Genomic DNA, 22,604 nt, shown 5'->3' with positions numbered 1-22,604 from the left:
GTCTGTCTTATAAAACAACACAGGTTTCGTTAGTAGAAATTGGAAGGAAATTCATAAAATTGGGTTTATCAGGTGTAAAATAATAACATTATTACGTCAAACGTAGACTGACAACAGAACACAAGTCCTGGCTTGTACTGGATTCTTAAAGGTTTCATACTTAAAGACACATTTTAGCAACCAAATATAAAAGTATGATAGAATATATACTTTAAATATATTATTTTGTAAACATTTGCCCAAATGTTTCAAATGTATGGTGTCTATGTTCTATAACTATGATACATGCTTTATCGCAATCAATTAAAGGACAACATTTTCATGCCAATTCCTGTTGAAGAGCATTTCGCCACACGGTGAACAATAGCAATGATAATTGTTGTGAATCCAAAATGATTACATTTGAGGCAGGCACACTCATACTAAATGCTCTTTGCCAGAATTGGTACATAGAAGCTCATTGGCCAAATTAATTTGGTATGTTTCAGTAAAGCCAGTCGTGATGGCTACTATGGTTCGATCAGAGACGGGTATTGCTCTTATAATTACATAATTGTCCGAAACTCATCCATCTAACACTCTAGTTTGGACCTAACAATATAAACATAAAAACATTTTAGTTCCACTCCATTGTTTAACATGTGTCATCACATTTCCACCTCCTCCGTGCCGCTGGCCTCCGAAGGCTCTTATTTCTCAACCCGCCAGCCACTTCCCTGACAGGAAGTGGCCCCGCGACGACTCCACTCTAGTGTGTTGAAACAACTTCCTCTTCAGGCCTCATTCTTGAACCTTACTTCTTTAGAAAAGATATTATTTTGAACGTACACCCTCAAAGAGAGTGGGAAAGGGAGGAGGCAGGGGGAAAGAATGAGAGAGAGCATGAGAAATTGAGAGGACGACCAATGGAAAGAGAGATAAAGAGACCAGCTATGATTTGTTCTTGATGGGATGTAAACTGTCTGTCAATGGCGAATCCATTTGAATGTCAACCTTCTTGTTGTAAAACTCTTCACAGGACAGGGGACCTTTGACATATACAGCGGAGGCTCTGACGTCAACATGTAGGACCGGTGGGAACATGTAGTTATGTTAACCCAGCCCTTCACTGTGTTTGAATTGCACGCGGTTCATCTGGTCAGTCTTATAAAAAAAAGAAGTCCACTGACAATAACATTCGCTAATCCCACTGCTTCCAATCAGACGTTAGCTCCTTTCAATCCAGATTAAGGTTTCTAATCTATTGCCCCACAGCCACCGGGGACCTGGCTGTTCATCTCCATCGTTTTCATTACAAAGCCAGAGGCCCCCGTTCACAAAATGTCCCCAATACCCGCCTCCTCAAATGTTGCAGAAGGAAGTGAAAGATTAACACAGATAGTCTATAATGTAATGGTAATGGCTGTGGTGTGATCCCCCCCACCACACACACCCACACACTCACTATGTAAAGTGCTACGAATGCCTTGCAAAAGGTGCTAAATGCTAATATTAAGTAATTGATTATTGTTGCTATTATTGTCATTAATTGTATCATTATTATTACGTTATCATCTATTCTGGATATTATTTATTGAAGTTAATTCTCTTTTGCTATACATCCATTTATGATATTTTAATTCTCCTTTCCCGGAGAGGGTAGCTTTTTAGGGGTTTATTTAAAAAAAACCTTAAAACCCTGTTCAGTATCTTAACTCAGTAAAATATTTATTCTAGCAGTTTTCCAACTTTTCAAGATCAAGTAAACCCCTTTTTGTTTAAACCCTCTGAACCTGAATTACAGTCTGCTTTTGAAGCCAGAACCTGATCCTTTCAACAACTATATTATAAAATGCACAGAATAAACTTTGTGTCAACTTTTTGTGAGCTTTTCTAAAGTAAGTACTTTCTACGCCAAACATTTGTAAATTACATATTGAGTTAGGACTTGAAATGTTTTATTCAGCATTTAGAAATTACATATTAATTCTAAACAGAGTTAAAAAAATTTAATATCTGTCTTAAAATTGTATATAGCCAGAAATAAAGGCTTATTCAATCCTATTCTAATGTACCTGAGTTGATCAATCCATCCTTCATGTAATTTATAAATCCATAGTGACCTCACATATCATTATATTAGCAAATGTTACTTTTTATGATTTCCTATGTTGACAGAATAGGAACCTTGTGTAATGCAGTGTGGTATCACGTCAGACCACATTTGGCATCAGGTGGATTTAGATGCACTCGGTTACGCATCAGAGAAAATTGTTGGGATCAGATCAGGTACTTGGAACCTGGTTCAGTGTCCCGCCACGAGCGGACTCAGACAACGCATAACGTCGGGATGAGATTCTGGAGACCAAACACTATCTTGTTCATTTTAATGTAAATTATAACCCAAGACGATGTCATAGCTGGTGTCTGGGTCACGTACTGATGTAACAATGATAATTGTTGTCAAGAATGAGAGGAACGGATCAGGAGAGCTGAGCTGGATGACAGCAGGAGATAGAGGAGGAGAAAGGTTCCTACGGGATAACCCAACCCTAGTGTCTGCATCGGACCCTGCACAAGCCCTCGCTTAATCAGCAACGAATGGGATTCCACCAGAAGGACCTTCTGATCGCAATACGGGATCATCCTTCTCACGTTAAACAAACCCCCTTCACGTTGTCATGTGGATCCTACACAAATAATTAGTGCCATATCGAGCGTATAGCGCTCGCATCTGTTCAAAGCTATACCGCAGGCTTAACTCGGTGTGACCAGCTCTCAGGGAGCCCGGCAGGTCATTGACCTTTCAGGATAATCTTGACGTGTGTCTCGGGTATCAGCTGAACTTGGAGTTCAGTATCAAACAAATGACATGTAGGTGACACAGATTTGATGCACTGCGCTCTGTCAGCTTTGCACTCAGTCTTGGAATATAAATATACAAATAATAGGACAACCAGATGAGTTTATCGGGGACACGGTATATGTTTTTTACAAAAAGTTAATGAGAAATGTGGAAAGGCGAAGATGTTATGACCCAAAACACCTGGATCTTTCCGTTAATAAAAAAACAATATACAATAATACGTAAGAGATAATACTACTGCTACTAATAATAATAATAATACATTATCATCATTGTCATGGTGAATGATCATCATAAAAGGCCACTTACATTTGGATCCGTCAGGTCTGTATCAGTGGAGGATCGGCGCACTCGCGGTGGCCCCCGAGGGCCCGATAGAGCCTTCTCCCCCGCCTCCTGGTCTGCTGTCTCCTCCCACTCCCTCCCACACGACGCCGTGAAGTCGCCGGAGTGGGGTCGGTAGTCCGCCAGCGGCCTGCAGCAGGTGTGCTTGACGTCCGACCAGGCTGGGCTGCTCCCGGCCACGTTGCCCAGCCGCTGCTGGGGGTTCTGGGGGTGATGGGGGTGGGTGCTGCTGGTCTTCTGGACAGGCAGCGTGGAGGCCTTGCCTGGGTAGGTCCTGTATGGGTCGTCAGAGGAGGGAGCTGCCTGTGTGGCGGCGCACATGGAGCCTGGAGGCCGAGCGAAAGGAGGGATGAACATGTCAACGCAAACAAATAACTGAGCCTTCACCACAGGCCTGTTTAGTCAGTGGTGTGTGTTTAATGACAAAGCAATATGTGTAAGAAGTATATAGTCTGTCTCTAGGGGATAATTTGATTACCAAAACAGACATGCAGATAGAGATTGTGTTATATTCTACAAATGTGGTTCGGATTTCAATAATAGTTTGATATGGGATCAATCGCCGCTTAGTGTTTTGGTGATATTAAGTAGGATTCTTGCAATACATTCCAGAGTTGAGCAGTAAGGGCGTATCAGGTCTGTACCTGTATTGCTGTGACCCCTCCTGCTACCCTCTTTACCAGCCTTCCCGACCACCTTCTTGCCAGGTTTGTGGCCTCTTTTAGCAGCTGATCTGGGCTCTGTGGCCACGCCGTTAGCATGGACGCTCTGGAGATGGACCGACACATGAAACAGATGACTGCTTTTTCTGGTAAACATTGTGTGCAAAGAATTGTGTGTGTGTTTTATTCCAACAGTCCTGGTTTTTGGATTTAAACACCCACCCTCCCACCAAAGTACATGCACACACACACACACACAGACACACACACACACACACACAGACACACACACATATACACACACATATTCAAAATCAAATAATGTTGCTTTGAGAAGACGATTCTACGGAATCAAATGTGAACACAGTAGCCGCTTGGTCCACATTAACACACAGGCAGTCCTGCCAGAGCCAGTGGCCAATCACAGACGTCTGTGTGTCTGTGATTGAGCCATTGGCATCAAGATTGAAGTTCACTTGGCTTTATAGAAAAATACCAAATGCAACAATATACATTAAGTAATACTGTGCTTGTGATGTGAGGTCTTGTATTGGTGATGTGTAACAAATCAGTAGCCTCTGTGCAGTCCAGGATAGTGGGGTCACAGGGGGTCACTCACAGGCTCTCTCTGGAGGCTGCCACACCAGTCCTCACTCAGCCTCCTTCTCTCAAACACACCAGCCTGCAGATCCAAATAAAAAGGTGACATTGTTTGTTTGAGGAACACACTAATCGTGTGCAGCAGCACTATACTACAGTGTGGACTGTGTTCCATAGCAATGATTGACAACATCAATAGATGTAATTGTATAATTGACTGGGGTTGAATTACATCAAGTCAAAAAAATTTGATTCAATGATTCAATTACATGGACACATTACGGCTCAAAGTGTGAATGTCAGTCGTACCTGGGGGAGCGGTTTATCCTGCCTCTTGGCGCCCGGCGGGCGGCTTCCATTGGCTCCTTTAGCGTCCGTCCTACGCCTGGACTTCCCCGGCCCTGTAGCCAGAGACACACACGTGGCATTGTACACAGAGATCAAGGTAGACACATGGTGACCAAAGAGGGTTTGGACTCTGTACCGCTCCATTCCTAGTACTAGTTCACAGTAGTTTCATGAAATATGCCATTGAGTTCAGGTAAAATATCAAGTATATATAATATCATCATAAACCAATGATAAAATACAGATGGATATGTTTTATTTATTCGTGCCCTGCTCAGGTCGGAGGAATGCTAGCATCAAACCCAGAGGTTAGACCCACACCCCCCCTACGACCAGAGGCGCTGCATCCCATTAGGCATACCAGGCAATTGCTTGGGGCCCCGGGCCACTACTAGGGGGCCCCCTAGAGCCAAAAATATAAAAAATAATAATATAAAATAAATAATATAAATAAATAAATAAAAAATCGCTCCATACCCCCCCCCCCCCGTCAACAATCCTCTGCCTAGGGCCCCCACACTCCCTAGAATCGCCCCTGCCTACAACAGAGCGTGAATCCTTACGAGGGCCTTGCATCGTTTTTGCTCTTTACTGACTGTCTTTATAGCTCAGGCCCACGGACACTGCGAATGAACTCAGGCACAGAGAGGAGCTTAGCCTACTTGATGTTATATTTACCTTCATCCTGACTGTTTGTAACGTGGGCTAAATCTTCTTGGCTCATGGAAGCCGGCCAGGCAGCAGCATTACCGCAGGGGTTATCTGCCGTGGATGGGGGGGGAGAGACAATTTTGAGGGATTGAAAAACAGCACTGATGCATAGTCAAAATTGAATGGTACTATCATCCCAATCATACTTTCCGGCAGCCAAGTAGGTTATGGTAACCGGCATCTAAAATAAAAATAGGTTCCCTCTCTCTCTCTCTTGCAATACCCAAATGGGATTTTACTCAGGGGATCTGGTTTTCTTGATTTGAGTGGCAGAACGGCAAACGTTCAGGCTGATCGGTCGGTCGGGTCTATTTGAAAGCTCGTCAGGGAAAGAAAGCGTCTGTTCACCGGTGTACTCCACGACTGAATGCGGGAATGAATAAGGTGCGACGAGAAATGAGTGATTGAGGAACCTGGAACCTAGTATATAAACACAGAGCCCCAACGCAAATACTACGCTTGAGTCAAATACATCTCAGAGTCAGAACCCTCGGATAGCAGCGCTGGGTGAAAAGGGAGGCGTACGAATTGGGCTCATTGACCACAGGGCGGCACTGCAGAGCTAATGTTCATGACAGAGGAAACACTTATGCTGATGTGACGCAGTAGAGAAACTTGATGGTACATACCGAGGGCTTTGACATCTGATGCTGATTTGGATGCGTGCGTTCTGGAAGCACAAGAAATAATTGAGAAACAACGAATACAGTGTCAAGAGCTTGTTCTAACAACGTGAGCTCTAAGGGAATGTTTGGGTCGCTCTTTGAGTTTAAATGTCAAACAGTTTCAAACAGGATCTAGGCTTTCAGTGATGGAACACAAAATCATTGAGCAGTACCAAACGGTGGCTCACTGCAAGCGATAATAAGAATCGTGCATGGGTGTCTTGAATCGGCTTATACCAACCAGCCCCGTAAACTGCCAACTGCTGGCCCAGTAGTCCAGTGATTCTTATTGAAAAGCACTTATCCAAGAAACTTATTTCTTCTTTGTATGTTACACCAAATACACCTGTTGTTCCCAATAGCAAGTGGGGGTTACTGTTTGTACCGGGTTCTTTGTCGCTGAGAGGAAGGAAACAATGGGAAAGCGTCTGGATGGCTGAAGGAGTGGTTTAAAGTATTAAGTTAACCATGCACAGAGTACAACACGCACTGCATTTCCTGCCATATGGCTAACCCGCATTGAAAATCGTTTTCACTTGAATGGGTGAACAAAATAGGTTTTAAAATAACATTGCACGCACCTTGTGAGAGCCTCAACAATAAGACTCCTTTAATTTTCTGGACGTCATTTAGGAGCAGATATTGCTCAACGTGGAAAATATTTGCTAGTTGCAGCCCTTCATCAGATGTGCTCAATCTAGTTATGTAACATTTTGCAAATGGGATTAACAATGAGGACTATAGTGTGTTTTCCTTTGTTTTGTGTTCCTTCCTCTTTGTGGAAGTGTATTCCACTTTGCGGGATCATTATAAAACAATCACAGGTGATATCACCTTTTTGACTACATCTACTCAAGCAACTTGACAAGTTCATTTAATGACCCTGTGTAGCTACTAACATTTCTTTCATCCCTCCCTCTCTCCATTTGAAAGGTGCATGGTGGTTAGCATTGCTATTGCCACTGCAGTCAAGGAGCCTTATGCCAAAGCCATGGTAATCAAGACCACGGCCACGTCAGCATCCCCTTCTTTAACATGCAATAGCACGGCCCTCCAGAGACATGACAAAAAACCACCTACATTCCATGATGGTAAGTCACTCGGACTGTGAGAAACCGCCTTCCGGGTTCACCTGTTGTTTCTTTAAACCACACAACATTTTTTGATGTTGACGATGTGATACTTCCTTAAAGAAGCCCTGTGCTTTCATTGGTTCAGCGCTGATGCGTGGTGGATGTTGCCAGCTTGTCTTGTGTGGTGCTATGATCATGCATTATTTTGCCTATTACTTTGTTGTCAAGAAGTGTGTACAATCCATTATCTGTGTGTACAATCGGTCTTACCTTCGTTTCTTCTTTTTAGCAGTGGTCCCATGCATCTGAGATATCTCCTGTAGACCAATGATATGATGATGTTGAGCATTTCAGTTATCACACTTTAATGCATTGTATATTTTAGATATGTGTATATTATTATTTATGTGATGTACAGTATCCGCGAGGACATCTAGAAACTTTACTTTTTTCATCGGATCAAATGATCTTTTTTGCTTTCAGTGTAAAATGCCCTAGTGTTACGCTCCATCCAGAAGTGTTAATTTAAAGCACAGAGCTTTAGACAGCCTGGCCTCCACAGCAGCTGTCAACGGGCTCTTTTTGATTATCATGATTTCATAATCAGCTTTCTATTTCCTCTGCTGGGCCAGCAAAATCCTCCACGGTCCAAATCCACTGGCCAGCGCTATTCGGCTCCATTTAATCAACATACATGTCAGAAGAGATTACCTGCCCTCCTAGCGTTGTGTTAGAGGCATTTGTGGGCAGGAATGCAGGCACTATTCATTATTTGAAAGTACTCTCTGTGTCATGGGTGTTGCCTTTGCAGCATTGTATTGTAAAGTGTCACACAAACAGAATAGGGGTGCCCAGACTAGCCGTACTGTAGGGTTTTCAAGCACTCCAGGGCAATTTACTCAATACCAAATTTAATGAATCTGTCTGAAACTGAGAGCACCAATAATTAGTGTATGCACATAGTAGTTAGGGAGTTTTTTCTTGCCCTCTTAGGGGTTGGGGTTACGTGGGTGTCATTAATGTATGGCCTATTAAAGGCCAACTATGCAACATTTTTAGCCAAAATTAATCATGCAGGTTGAGAGTTATTCTGATGGTTCTACAACCATTTCTGGGATGTTAGGTGGGTGTTTCATTGCCCCTTGTCGCTTCTCCAAGGAAAAGCGAATATGCAACTTGCTCTGTTCGGACCGACACAATCCGGAAGTATCCAATCGCGCCTCGAAAATGTAGTCAGATTGTAGTTTCGAAAATGCTTTACGGCACAGACACACCCCCAAACATGGCACTATCGTTATGTATTATGTTGGCCAACACTCTTACACTGATTGTTCTGTTCAACCAAAGATAAAACAATTATAATCTAGGATATAAATTCTCCCCGTCAACTATAAAAAAGGATGTATGTATGTTTATTGCAATACAAATACACCATTTTAAAAATGTATAACCTTGTCTACACTTTATGAACATCTACTTCGGACATGGCTCCACGCATTCGCCGGCTTCTTTGAAAACAAATGCACATGGCTATCGTAAAAGTGCATGGGGAAGGGTCGTCAACGAGTTGTTACGACAGTGTTTTAAAATATCTACTATGAAGCTGTAGGGGGTGCTGGCTAGAGAAAAGTGCATGCGTAAACCAAGAAAACAGCGAAGAAATGGCCTTTAACCCCTTTGGACTGAAACATACATTAAAGGAGCATTTCACAGGTGGAGGCATGAATATGTATTGAAATTGGGAATAATAAAATAAAATTCTAATTTGGTGCCGTCTTGACCGAGAAAAGGCAGAAAGTGACTTTTTGGCGCTTGTGGATTGAAGACAACAACTCCCACCACGCACCACGATGCACAGCGTCGCTGGCCACTCCCGCTGATCTATATCTCCGCCTATCGGACACCTCGCTGTTCCATCTACCAAGCTGATACCGCAAGACTGCTTGAAAATCATTTCACACAACATTTCTAGTGAAGAGTATTAGTTGGTGAACTCAGTGAATTAGTCCTCGTTTGTAGGTGCCATCTTCTTTGTCAGATCCAGTACCTTCCGCTAACAGCCTCTGTTAGCTTAGCTCCAGACGCTGTGGATATTAGTTTCTGCTGGTGAAGCCACCCACTGGCACTGCTCTAATAGGTCTGTAGCGTCAGTGGGTCTACAAGCACTAGCGTCAAACTACAAGCACCAGTGCTTGTAGTCTTACGAGAATCCTCCCCTCTTCCTATTTACTTCTACGCAAACATCGTCATATTGCGTCATCTTAAACAGGAAGTGTTGGAGATCGATACAGATCTCTCCAGTCTCTCCAGAAAATAAGGTAATGATGCACGACCATTCAAAAATATGAGTGGGTTTCTAACGATACAAAGCTTAATGGAAATGGGTGAAGTTTCCCTTTAAGGGAATACAAATAAAATTGAATTGAAGTAGTGCAGGAATGACCTACAGGTTGCTTGGACACCTGTCGTGAGTCAACCAATCGTGTGTGTGTTTGTGTGTGGGTGCATGCATGCATGCATGCATGTGTGTACATGCATGTGTACATGCATGCCTGTGTGTGCGTGTGCCAGGGATGGAAATTAACACCAGCCACACGCCATTTGCGGGTGGATTTGTATGTGGCGGGTGAATTGTGTCACTTCACCAACCACTGTCTCTGGTAATACTTTCCAGTAGGCCCGATCAAATTTGCATATTTAATACATTCGTCATATGTCGCTGCAGTTTTACAACCATTACTGTCAACATCCGGCCCCCTTCTTCTTCTACGCCTCTTTTGCTGAACTGCACATTTAGGGAGACTATTACTACCCAGCCGAATAATAGATGCGCTATAAATGGTTTAGTATATAGCAGTCAGGAACATGGGCATAGTTGTGGAAGTGCTGGTGTTAGAAAAAAAAAGTTGACGGGAATTAAAGTGCTGCACATCGACTGTAAAAATGTAGATTATTCATCACAAAAAATGAAATTCAGAAATCGAATAGGCTAATAAAGTCTGAATTGTGAGATACAATTCAGCATTCTGATAATAAAGTCAGAATACTTGGATAAAATCCGAATTCTGATAATTAAATCCAGCATTAAAGGTTCATTTAAGAAGGTTCTCACCAGTCATTTGTCGCCTGGTCGCGATGTCAAGTTTTTTTTTTAAATAGTTCACTAGCGTGCAATAATTTGCAGTGTCAGAATTCAGAGAATTTAGTCAGCATTCAAATTTCTCAGAATTCTCTGACACTGCAAATTAAAGCGCTACTACTAGCGAACTACTTTCAGCGTGACTGGAGAGAACTTCCTTAAATTAACCTTTAATGCTAGATTTGCATGAACGCTTTTGTGTGAATTAATTTGGTTTTCTTTCATGGAAGCCGGAAGTGGGAGATTCCTGGGGCTTGCCCCATGAATTCAACCCATGCACACGCTCACACAACACACTTCGTATTTCTCACACAGAGAAATCACCAAGATAGCGTCCACCAAATTGGGCCGCTATTTAACAGTGTTACAGGTAGGAATCAAATTTGTTTCCTGTACGTAGGGTAACCAGACTTCCTCTTTTGCCCGGACATGCCCTCTTTTTGAGACACTTTTAAAAAATGTTTGGCGGAATTGCAAAATCGTCCAGGATTATATTAAAGCCTCATACATGTTCACAATAGTTTGCGTTGCTTTTCTCTGGGTCGTTCACAAACTAGTTAGGCTACGCCCTCCCCTACTCAGTTCTGTTCGCTTTGCATTGGTGGAAGTGATTAGGGGGATGGTTAAGTAAAGCCTTCATTGGACGGTTTGACTTACTAACGATTGGACGGTTACTGACAAAACACGACTTACCGTCGTGTTTTGTATTTGTTTTTTTACCATTCGTTTTATAGGGACAAACATTAACAAATTTATCCTACAGGGCATTGATAAACTTCTATCTACTTGGTCATACTTTACACACTTTACCACTGCATTGGCCTAATGCCACATATATATTTTCAGCATTGGACTGAATGCCACATAAATATATAATTATGTTACACGTTTGCAATGTTTAAAAGTTCAGGGTATAGAGTTCAAGTATATGCCTCTACTTGTATTGCTTAAGCCATTAGCCTTTTGAGGCAGTGTTTTTTCTGAATATTAGTGTTAAGGGCCAATAATGCTTACTATCAAACCTTAGTTACCAGGTCTGTGGACACATAGTCACATGTAAATAACATGTTATGATGGTGTAGCCAGCCATGCATTTTGTTTTATTAACGTTTTCAACTCAGTTCCTTGGTAGAACCTACACAAAAAAGATGTGCATGAAAAACATAATATAGCGTATAAAAAGTGTCTGGTAAAAAAGATGAGTGGCTGGTAGATTTTTAAATCTACCTGCCACAGTGGCTGTTGGGCAAAAAAGTTAAATTTCCATCTCTGGTGTGTGTGTGTGTGTGTCTAAATGTACATGCACAAGTATATGTGCATGTGTGTGTATTTGTGTGTGTGTGTGTGTGTGTGTGTGTGTGTGTGTGTGTGTGTGTGTGTGTGTGTGTGTGTGTGTGTGTGTGTGTGTGTGTGTGTGTGTGTGTGTGTGTGTGTGTGTGTTGGTGAGCGTGTGTGAGTGTGTGTTGGCCGCACCATGGAGATAGACCTCCCAGTCCCCTTCCAGCGGCTGCTGTCCTCCCGTAGCACCCCAGGGCTGGAGGAGCGGCTGCAGGAGTGGCTGGAGTGACGGCTGGGCACGGCGAGGGCGGCCCCGTCCCCGGAGCTCTGCACCGCCTCATACAGGCTGTCAATGGAGCCCTCCTGTTCAACCACACGCATGTGTTTAAAAGGGGGCCATCAAGACGGTCTACATCTATGCGCACGCATCAGTGGATCGATGTGCGAGCAAACGCAGATTGTCACATATAGAAATGCCTAAACTGAAATGAAATTGTTTATGCATACACACATGGAAATGGATGCCGCGCCATTATCGCCTACACCAACACAAACACATGCATGCACACACAAAAACACACACACATACACACCACTGGAGAGCAAAGCCATGTTGACAATGTGCAGACATCAATAAGTTATTGACTCAACCGAAGAGAAGAATATATTCAACATTTGAAGCATAAGAGTCTCTCTGCTTACGAGGGAATGGGTGTTCTTATGAGGCTTTATAATGTGATGCTGCTTCAAATCTCTTTTTAGGATTTAGATTGTCTAACATTGTCAGAGGAATGAAAATGTCCTAAAGCAAGCCTCTTCGGGGATTAAAATCCATTTCATTTCATCGGGGCGATCTTCTCGGTAGAATATCTTGGATAAATTTGCATCTAATGTCAAATCTAGTTCATCATCAATGTAGGGAACTAGGGTTTTCAAATTGATGATTAGTTTTAGTGAGGCGCCTCAAGTTCTGTTGATGCTTTGATCTCTGTTTGATTTATAAGAGATTGACAAAACCAATGCAAACACACAGACACATACACGCGCACACACACACACACACACACACACACACACACACACACAAACACGCACAACCATTACTTTTTTCTGAAGCAACACGTAACACGTGCACACGAATGAACCTTAATAGCATTGCATAGCATGATACGTTGCTGTGCTTCCCCCTACATGGGCACAGGTGTATCCAAAACAGCTAACATCCTTAGGCCACCAAGGGTGCTGAGGATGTATAGTGGAGAAGAAAGAGGACAAAAAACTGTCTGTGGCATCGAGTTTGCATGCTTGAACCTATTATCCTAACCTAAGCTCTTGTGCCTAAACACAATATCCTGGCATGCGGAAACCCTAGCGACACTGGAGTCAAACTACTGTGGCAACTGCCTGCCACGTGAGGAGTCAAGACAAGACACCAATGTCAACAGTCAAGTGTCACTGACTAATGTAAACGGTATGGTTCTGAGGTTTCAAAACACCTAATTTACAATGTACAGCGAAATAATATACCTTTTATACAATCATATAATGCAGTGAGGCTGTAAAATGAATTAAACTCAATTCAGCTGGGAGCTTCTTCAATGGCCTGCGCTTAACAAAAGTAAAGACAGTAATCGACATACATTAAACAGCACACAAGTTTAGCCCTTACCAGTGAAAAGCAGAAGAGATTCATCTTGCACCACTATGGTCTCTCCCTCCCTATCTCTCTCGCGCTCGTATTCCACCGTATTGTCGTAAACGTGGCGTTCGGGAAACAGTGCACAGAGTGACGGCCAGAGACCCGAGACAGATGACGGCTTTCCCGGTAGCCTGCTGTCTCCACAGATTAAAACCAGGGTTGAAATCCCTCCCTTAATCCTATAGATGGACCACCATTACTCTGCTGGACCGAGCAGATCTCACTGCGGACAGCGAGATCACCGTTCACAGAGCCACCACCTCTATACATGTGCAGGGGGAAACATATTATTCTTCACCTTTGGTCGCATTTCACCGGAATGGACACACACAGGCCTACGTTCCTATGGTCGCTCTGCATTCAGGCAATGCCTTGCTCATGGGCTGAGTCAAGAGTGATCATATGTGCATTCTTTGGAAACATGAAGAGATAAGTATTGGACCATGAAGAGGTAATCCAATCCAGAGGCTTGAGGAGGGACTTTTTTTGGTCAGCCTCAAGGTGTGATGTAGATTAAAGAGCGAAACCAATCTTCTTTTGACCCGGCCGCCAGAGAGCAAATCAAGTTCAGCATGTGAGCTAAGTGTGAAACACACACACACACACACACGCACGCACGCACGCACGCACACACACACACACACACACACACACACACACACAAACACACATGCGGTTTATTCAATTTAGTGAACCTCATCAGACCCTGCACTCCAAAAGAGTCAAGGTAGAGAAACATTAACATCAACAATTGAAAGGTGTGGCACAATGACATATATTGTGCCAACATAATTGTGTGTGTGCGTGTTTGCGTGTGTGTGTGCGTGCGGTAACTGTGTGTTAAGACACACAGTTACCTTGACTTTGTTCGAGCACATGTCACACACCTACACTTTGTGGCCAGGGGGATTAGCAACCCTCCTGACCTATCTGTGACTCTGAGTACAGTCTGACCTACTGCATGTGCCTCACAGCGTGCTCTGGCTATATGTAAGGTGGAGCAACACTCATCTGATCAGGACTGACTTTACTTTATCTATATAAAGCAGTTTTTCTGAAAATGGAACAATGCACACAATTCTGAAAACTTGAAGCTCATTTATCAAATACAAGACTCCAGATTGCTAAACTCTAAGCACAATTCCACTGATTTCAAATTTTTGCTAAACTCTAAGCACAAATCTCATCATTTAGCACACTTGGTTCACCTGGATCACACTGGCCTTCAGAACGCAACAACTAATTACCACTAAGTCTAACTCACTTCTCACCTGTTCAAACTCAACTGGCAAAACACTTCAATCATGTGTCAGAGGATAAAAGAGGACTCGATGAGCTCTACTGTGTTGTAGATATGGTCCTTTGGCCTGAACAGGATTGGAGGTGGGATACATACTGTTTTACATGTAGATCTGTTTCACCTCATTTAAATTCTTATTTTTATTTTTTGTTGGCCTACGAAAAGCTTTTTAAGCAGTCAGTTCAACTGAACATTTTACTGAATTACAGTAAAAAAAAAATATTTGCTTTGTTACCTTTTTGTACTTGCATTTCATCATTACAAACCCCGAAAGAAAATCTAAATATTTTCTTACTGTAGCGTTTTTAATTTTACTTATCAGTGCAATTACTGTAATGTAATTGACCAAAATAGGTAACATTGGTGTATTGTCAGAACAATGTTGCAGCATCAACTATAGGTGTACAGTATGCGTCTGGGAAGCTGCGATTGTGAGTTTAGCCCATTGGATCTCATTGGATAGACAGATATGCATCCTATTCTGATTGTGTCAATGCAATATTTATATGATATATTCACAGTATTGTAATACAATATGGCAACAGTCTTTATACTATATGTACCTTCTAATTGCAACTTTAAAAGAGAAAGCTATTTCTAAACAATTGTATTCATTGGAATATGTAACATGGCCTCATAAAGCCAAAACATATGTAAATAGTATTTTGATTGAAGTGTTCTGAATTGATCACACCAGCGTTTAATTGATGCTCTCTAAGAGATATTCATTTGATAGCTGTGTTTACTGTTTGGTGGAAAAAGTCTGTTTTGAGAAGAATTTGTGTAGTTTTGACAAAATGATTAACTCTTTTCAGGTTTGGGTTTAGAGTTTTGAGAATTTTAGCTAGTTTCAGAAAACGTGTTTAAACGATTGAGAAAAACTGTATTTAGCCAATGAAACCGGTAGTATAGATACATTTCAGGTTGCTGGAATGCACCACATCTCGTATAAAGAATGTGTATGTGTGTGTGTGTGTGCGTGTGTGTGTGCGTGTGCGTGTGTGTGTGCGTGTGTGTGTGTGTGTGTGTGTGTGTGTGTGTGTGTGTGTGTGTGTGTGTGTGTGTGTGTGTGAGTGTGTGTGAGTGTGTGTGTGTGTGTGTGTGTGTGTGTGTGTGTGCTTGTGTGTGTGTGTGTGTGTGTCAATTGAAATACCAAAAAAAAAGGCAACATCTTGTTTGATTAAAATTGCACTAGTTTAATGCATTATAGCATATTTCCAAGAAAAACTGGACCAATTGAACTAACGAAGAAACAAATTAAGAATATCTGCTCTCTGATTACCAAGTGACCTAGCCCATATGGTATATAATGTTACATTGCATAACCTTTTTTAATGATTCCTTTGATTAAAAAGCGTGGTGGTTGGAGAGGACTCTAGTGGTTGCATTCGTCTTCCATGCAGCAGTCCTGGTTCTCGTCCATCTTGCACTGAGACGCACAGCTTCTGGACACGGAAGTCTCTGTTTCAACAAGGAGAGAAAAATTAGCATTCACATGTAGCGCTTCATGTGTGGATGTTTTGATTTTCTTCTTTCTTCCGAAAGGAAAAAAAGGAAAGCAAAAGAATACCTTTGTAAAGGTATACATAGTCTATTCACCTGTGAAAGACATCTTGCAGAATTTCTCATGGTTGAGACATTCTGTGGCGGTGGCGCAGCCCTCCTCTCCCTCACAGACGAAACATCTGAGTGTGTGCACTAAGGAAAGGAAAAATATGAAAAGGTTGCTAGTTACCATGTGTTGTTCTTTCTGCCAAGGTGACATCTAAATGCACAAATTATGGAAAGTAAACAACGAAAAAAATCCTTTTTTCGGGTATGATACAACCATCCAGATAATTGCAATAATCCAATGATTTAACAGATCATGAGGGAAGAACAGATGAAGCCTACATTAACTCACTAAAGATAACGTGATACAAATGTGACAGGACATTTAGTCAGAAAGGAATCCAGAAGAAATGACCTACCCTGGGTGCTACACATCAGTACGACCAACAGTGCTAGCAGGAAGACCTTCATGTTGCTTCTGGACGAAGTGGATAGCAGATCTACAGCCAGACCTGCTTTTATGCTGCCACACCGCACGTCCAGCCGAAGCCGGTTGGTCCACTTCTCTTTGAGTCTGTCATACCATTCAGGGTTTGTTTTACTTTTTGTTCTGCTGTTTCACTACATGGTTACACAGTGGCTGAAACTAACTGTGAATTCCCTAATGGTTACAGATAATATGGTATATGCTATGCTGTAGAGTTTCTACTAATGGCTACTTAGTAGAAACGTAAAATACGCCAGCATCATATGCATATTTGGAAGTATAGCACATATATACTTTTTCCGGGAGCTCAGCCTTTGTCTATATTTCCTCCATGCGCCTCAGATTTCTTCCAGTAATTACATGACTGTTTTTCTTTGAAGGGTGTTTTGTTGTCCAACTGGTGGGACAACATTCCTCCCAGCCTGCAACAATGCAACAAAGGCTACAGATCTTGTTTTGATTTTGTCTTTTTATTTCCTTGAGGAACTTTTAGAGTGTTTCTTTTAATATCCCCGAGCATGTTGACATGTTGACTGTCCTTTAATTGGTCCAACAACCTCAAAGATACGGGCCTGCAGTCCCCAACTGCTGTGTTTGAAACCTTTCAATCAAGATGATTTACAACGATTATTTACACATTTTGTAAAATGCATACATTAAGTGTATAACCTCAAATAGTGTAGAAGCCTCATTCAGACAACAGTATTTTAAAGTATTTTGGAAAAGTGTGTAGAATTGAGTAGCATGTATCGGCCTATATAGTGTAAAAGGGGCCAGAAGGTACTTCCCAAGCGATGTCACATTGTCTACGACAGCATCAAATAGCCAAGTATCAATTGAAGAGGTTCCTTGATACATTCATGAATTGTATTGAGTAATTTATTCTGTAAACATTTAACCATTGGTATTAGCTTGGGAGTAGAAGCCCTTTGAAGTTTGACGCGATTGTATGTATAATAGAAAAGTTACAATCATGAAGTTGCTGAATGGGACTGTAGGCCTGCACAAAAGCCTGTTTTGAGAAAGCATTGCTAGATTGTAATCGCTCCAAAGGTTGATTTTTGACAGCGCTGTACTGGCAGGCCCCACCAAACACTTTGTATTTGATTTTTATTATTATTTTTTAACTCAAAACAACTGAGAGCCTGTGACAGTTGGATATTTAGTGGTAAAAAATGAAAGGGTGAATTTGAAGTCACAGAGAAAAAAAATTGCTTTTTCTCTCCCACAACCACAACAACCTATTGTTGTGTCACATGGGTCGCACATTTAGAAACTCATACGTTCATATTTTTGCTACAGTTGCTACAATGGATATGGTGTTTTACACGTTCACACACCCGGATCAAAATATTTGAACAGTCTCAAATGTGTTTTTTTTCCTTTCACAAATGCCTGGCACTCTCAATTTTTGCAACACACGTTTCAATGCAACTCAGTGAAACGTGGAGCAAAGGGATTTGTGCACCTGAAGAGCCAGGGCAGGTACTCTTCAGAGATCGACAACCTTTTCACCCAATCAAAGGAGCTAGTATTCCCTGGCGACCAAACGTGAAAAACAAAAGAAGCCATTTAGATATTTAAAGAGACACCACTATTTAGAATTTTAGGAAAATCTTATCCCAATAGTTATAACCCATGCCAACTTTGAGTTAATTTTTTTCGTACCGTTTCAAATCGTGCGTTCGGCCATCTGATTGGACAGAAGACATTCAGTGAGTACTGAATATCTGTCTGTGTGTGTGTCTGTACTCATAGTGTGTTCCAGATGCCTCATACACAACACGCACAAGTTGCTCTTGTGACGTAATTTCCTGGCTTGTAGTACTTATAGCGTTCCCGTTTGTCATTGTTATTGTGTCATGTCATTGGCTAGTCATTGTTATTATTGGCTACATTAGCCTCTTTAGCAAACCAGCTCGAAAAAAAACCACAACTTTACATTATATTGCACGCACAGCAAGACCGTGCAATGTATAAATTGATGACTGGAATAAAGTAGCACTGTAATCAAGTGTGTAGGAGCGTTTAAAATTAATATAAAATGACCAACCTGGTACAAATCAATCTCTTTACGGACACAGCCATTCTTTTATTTGTTTACCTGAACTCGGTGTACTCTCCGAATTCCGAGTGGGACAGACCAAATGGGGGCGTTCCTCCGTGTAATGCCGCAAGAACACTGGGAGATTTCCCCACTTGCAACTACAGTAGTACGGATGGTGTACGAGGCATCTGGAACACAACATCACTTTTCAGTGAGTACGCTGCTTTAAAAGTGTAGGACATAAATTGAACTTCAGTTGACTTTATTCAAATGAGCGCGTATTGCAGCGTGCATTGACCATGATATTAAACTGTATCCCGTAGACTTTGTACAGCACTCTTCTTCGTTCCCCAGCGTCATTTCGGAAATACTGGGTGTGTCTTTGTTGAATCCCGCTGTGACAGATGGAGATTTTAAGATGGAGAGGTCCAGGCGTGTGAAGTCATATTTGGGATGGCAGTTGGAATAGCCTTTTTCAAGGTCACAGTTCCACTCGATCGTGATACCGATTATGCCGCCTTAGGATAAAAAAGGATGAAATGAAAAAAATCACAAATCAAATTTCAATATTTGTTTCCTTTTTTGTGTTTCGATTTTGAAGCCACATTGTCAAAAAGTTACACATTTTCCCCAACTATGCATGAAGAGAGGTAATTTCTACTCATGTGATAGGTAAACACATGAAAACGCTACAAGTATGAACAGGCTCAAGTTATAAAACTGCAAATGCTGTAAAAGTCACGGCTTCTGTATGAACCATGCAATCCTTCTAAATATTTTAGATGGGGATACTGATATTTTATCAGTATCCCATTGACCGAACACCTGAGAATTCTTGAAAAGTGTCTGAGCATGAGCCAACCCCACATTGGATGCCATGTCCTGGAAGTTGTGTTGTGCTAAGCCATTTTGGTAATGTCCCCCAGGCGAAATATGGGACAGTAGAGGTCGTGCTCTAAGCCAAATTTACATTTCCTTAGACATGAATTGTCTGGGGATTCAAGGACGTTGGATCTGTAAAGATTGAGTTAAACAGGAACGGACCAGGGTTGGTACACTTGATGTCACTTCTCTTGTCTTGCATTGGGGAGGCGATATGACTCACTTTGTTAAATCAAAATGGCTAAATTGGATGAAATTCTTGATGTATATTTTGAAGTTCTAAGCATTTGTTAAAATATGCTTTCTGTGAAGAGAGGAGGCTAGACAATTCAAACATATGAATCAAATCTGAAGTACATGACGACGTTGTGGACCTTAAAGTGGGAACGTGTAGTTTAATTGTGGAGAAACACAAGTGGGAAGATCTCCTGCTCATAGTTGGGGGTAGGGATACTGTAATACACTTTTTAGCCATTAGAGGGGAGAACCAAAAATGTACAGTCCATGGGCCGTACACTTTGTCACAACATACATATGTGAATCGCCCTGTAGTGACTTTCATCAGCATTTCAATCATTTACCTTTATACAGCTACATACATCACCTCTAACTCTCTACTTGGAAGTGTTTATCTTCAATAATAAACAGCAGGTTATTAGGTCAACTGGGTTATATAGGTAACATAAACCTGCAATAATCTCTCTCTTGCATGATTTGCACGTGTCCATGCAAATTCTTACTTCTTACTATCAAATTTATTCTCAACGGGACACCAAGCATATATTTCACAGGTCCCGTTAGAGTGCATCTTCCCGGCATCTGCCACTCATGACTCCTAGAGAAAAGAAAAAACCCACAACCAGTTCACATGCCTCCACTGGGAGAACTGGCCACACACATATCGGTTCATGCAGCTAATGCAATCTGAGCAGTTGAAGACGGTAGCAGACAGTCGAAAACTTTTAGAAAAACACACACATTCAGAATAGCAAGCATCCATCCATCCATATACTGATATATAAACATACGTACAAATCAGCCGCCATACAAATACAAAGCGATCTGTCTTTTCTTGCAGTTGTCATCAGTTGTACAGTGGCTGGTGAGCAATGTGGGACTCTGGCAGCAAACACAGTTCACCGACACATTCGGGGACCTTTCATTGTGTCAGGCTTTTTTCAATGCATTGTTTCATTTGGAGAGCCTTGTGCCTGAAGCTGTGTCACAACAGTTGAGAACTACTATACTTCCGTTTCACTGCCTGTCACCGAAGTAACGTTGAACGGAAATAACTATCAACTAATTGACGGCCTATAAGTGTTTCTGACAGCGGGCCAAACAAAATGCTATCACATAACAGCAGCCCACCATCAAACCTCTCGCCAGGTTGCCGAGGACAGACTCCAATTCAATTCAATTACATTTTATTTGTTTAGCCCTTAATCACAGGAACAGTCTTAGTTTGACAGCTTAACAGGCCATATATTTGTGATTTACTGACGAGGCAGTGGGAAACAAGATACAGTGATCGAATAGTGATCCATATGGGACCTTACGTAGAAATACCATAGGAAGTTCAGTTTGACAGTATCAAGTTGTTGTGATCGTAATATATAGGCCTATGGATATTGTCAAATTCCCCATGAGTATTGTCATGCACATCATGATCTACACGTTGTGGCCCGGGATTACTTTCATACATACCCAGCATTCACCCACAAATATCCCTACCTCAGCACACAATCCAAGCTTCTGATTCGGTATCTCTATGAAATCGGTCACAAGAAGGTGCGACCCTTGAGAACGAAAAGCAAACATAAAGCAGATCTACTCCCACAAGGAATTCTGTCAGAATATGCACTGATAGCCTATGATCATAATGTTGATTGTATTCTTCACCTTGGGTGGAATAGCATAGTCTTCAGGACCCCAAACCATCAGCCCTGACTCAGTCGTGTTCGTGACTGAGACCCCTTAAATCTTACACACAACAGAGCTCAGAATTGACTCGTCTTTCTCCTGGTATCCTTTCTTGTTCACGAACACCCACCTTGGAGTGGCAACCAAATTACAGGCAAGAAGACAGTTTTGAGGTGGCTGATGTGGATTTTATATTTAAGTTGAGCCTACTTTTGATAGCTTTCTTGCATTATTCATGCACACATAAATATGTATTTCTGGAATGGTTTCAAATATACGAAGAAATATCTTCTTTAATTCCAGAAGGACATGTGACGTGGTCAATCAATCCGATTGCTACTCACCCAATAACGTAAGAAAAGATGGAAAGTTGAATGACTCTGTACAAAACCCCAACTGGCTTGATATATTTCACGGTTTTGTACATAAATGCGCCAACAAGGATCCCGGCCATTGTAATGTAACGATGTTGCCGGTGACAGAGGAGTGTCCAGTCAGGAGTATGCAACATGCAGTTTTATTCAGTGTATACAAAGGTCACTGTTTGTTAGAAACCTACACCAAATAAAGACTGCATGCAAAAATCCATACCCGGAAGATCGGCTCTCTGATTCTCCAACCATAAACTTCAAAACACAAAATCCCCTCATTTATCTCTGCGCGAAGCCTCTCCCTCTTGCCACTTTGATTGACCACCCACAGATTCAACGTAGAACATTCCAATAAAAACATGTGGGAACAACTGGCCGAACGGATAATGATTAAACATAACAAACACGTAACACATCAGCTCTATAGAATCCAAGGGGCAGGACCCCCCCCCTTAAAAGTCCCTCATCCTCAAAGGGACAAACAAATTCCTTGAAGCTCTCCACTCCCAACGAGGCCATGTTGGGGCCACGGGGGGCCGGGGAGGAGGGCCTTGTGGTGACTGGGGCTCACTAGGGTCAGGCCAGGGGAGGGCAAGAGAGAAGGGCCGGGTCTGGGGGTCCAGTTGCTGTCTGTGGTGAAAGACCCGGATGGCAGACAGGAATTGGGGTAGGTAGCTTCTA

General features: G+C 42.0%; 3 protein-coding genes across 3 annotated transcripts; all 3 read right to left on the bottom strand.

The window, feature by feature from the left end:
* Positions 1-9: 9 nt before the first annotated feature.
* LOC115560629 (uncharacterized) lies at positions 10-13,688 on the bottom strand. The gene is made up of 9 exons (XM_030380013.1): positions 13,336-13,688; positions 11,862-12,029; positions 7,520-7,566; positions 6,141-6,181; positions 5,479-5,562; positions 4,762-4,853; positions 4,472-4,534; positions 3,835-3,958; positions 10-3,516 (listed from the first exon to the last, which is right to left on the bottom strand). The coding sequence occupies exons 1-9, from the start codon at positions 13,357-13,359 to the stop codon at positions 3,137-3,139; spliced, it is 1,023 nt and encodes a 340-aa protein (XP_030235873.1). The 5' UTR covers positions 13,360-13,688; the 3' UTR covers positions 10-3,136.
* A 2,152-nt stretch (positions 13,689-15,840) lies between these two features.
* LOC115560620 (weak toxin 3) lies at positions 15,841-16,786 on the bottom strand. The gene is made up of 3 exons (XM_030379999.1): positions 16,636-16,786; positions 16,265-16,363; positions 15,841-16,126 (listed from the first exon to the last, which is right to left on the bottom strand). The coding sequence occupies exons 1-3, from the start codon at positions 16,685-16,687 to the stop codon at positions 16,041-16,043; spliced, it is 237 nt and encodes a 78-aa protein (XP_030235859.1). The 5' UTR covers positions 16,688-16,786; the 3' UTR covers positions 15,841-16,040.
* A 1,911-nt stretch (positions 16,787-18,697) lies between these two features.
* LOC115561200 (P2X purinoceptor 5-like) lies at positions 18,698-21,741 on the bottom strand (the record flags this gene model as incomplete). Its single annotated transcript, XM_030381028.1, is given in 4 exon segments — positions 18,698-19,268; positions 20,380-20,451; positions 20,727-20,751; positions 21,532-21,741. Coding segments are annotated over 4 exon segments (573 nt in total), but the record flags the coding sequence as incomplete, so codon positions are not given.
* Between the last annotated feature and the right edge of the window lie 863 nt (positions 21,742-22,604).

The sequence above is a fragment of the Gadus morhua genome, chromosome 16 (assembly GCF_902167405.1).
Source record: "Gadus morhua chromosome 16, gadMor3.0, whole genome shotgun sequence".
Taxonomy (NCBI): Eukaryota; Metazoa; Chordata; class Actinopteri; order Gadiformes; family Gadidae; genus Gadus; species Gadus morhua.
The sequence above is the reverse complement of the archived record's forward strand: the minus strand, read 5'-3'. Positions and strand labels throughout refer to the sequence as shown.

What these genes read in the sequence shown, in the direction of transcription:
- LOC115560629 (XM_030380013.1), bottom strand. Translation starts at nt 13,359, where the DNA reads ATGAATCTCTTCTGCTTTTCACTG. An exon ending in ATCAGATGTCAAAGCCCTCG is followed by an intron (nt 5,563 to 6,140) that starts GTATGTACCATC and finishes CATCCACGGCAG; the next exon opens with ATAACCCCTGCGGTAATGCT. An exon ending in AGGATAAACCGCTCCCCCAG is followed by an intron (nt 4,535 to 4,761) that starts GTACGACTGACA and finishes TTGGATCTGCAG; the next exon opens with GCTGGTGTGTTTGAGAGAAG.
- LOC115560620 (XM_030379999.1), bottom strand. Translation starts at nt 16,687, where the DNA reads ATGAAGGTCTTCCTGCTAGCACTGTTGGTCGTACTGATGTGTAGCACC. An exon ending in ACTGATGTGTAGCACCCAGG is followed by an intron (nt 16,364 to 16,635) that starts GTAGGTCATTTC and finishes TCCTTTCCTTAG; the next exon opens with TGCACACACTCAGATGTTTC. An exon ending in CTGCAAGATGTCTTTCACAG is followed by an intron (nt 16,127 to 16,264) that starts GTGAATAGACTA and finishes TTGTTGAAACAG; the next exon opens with AGACTTCCGTGTCCAGAAGC.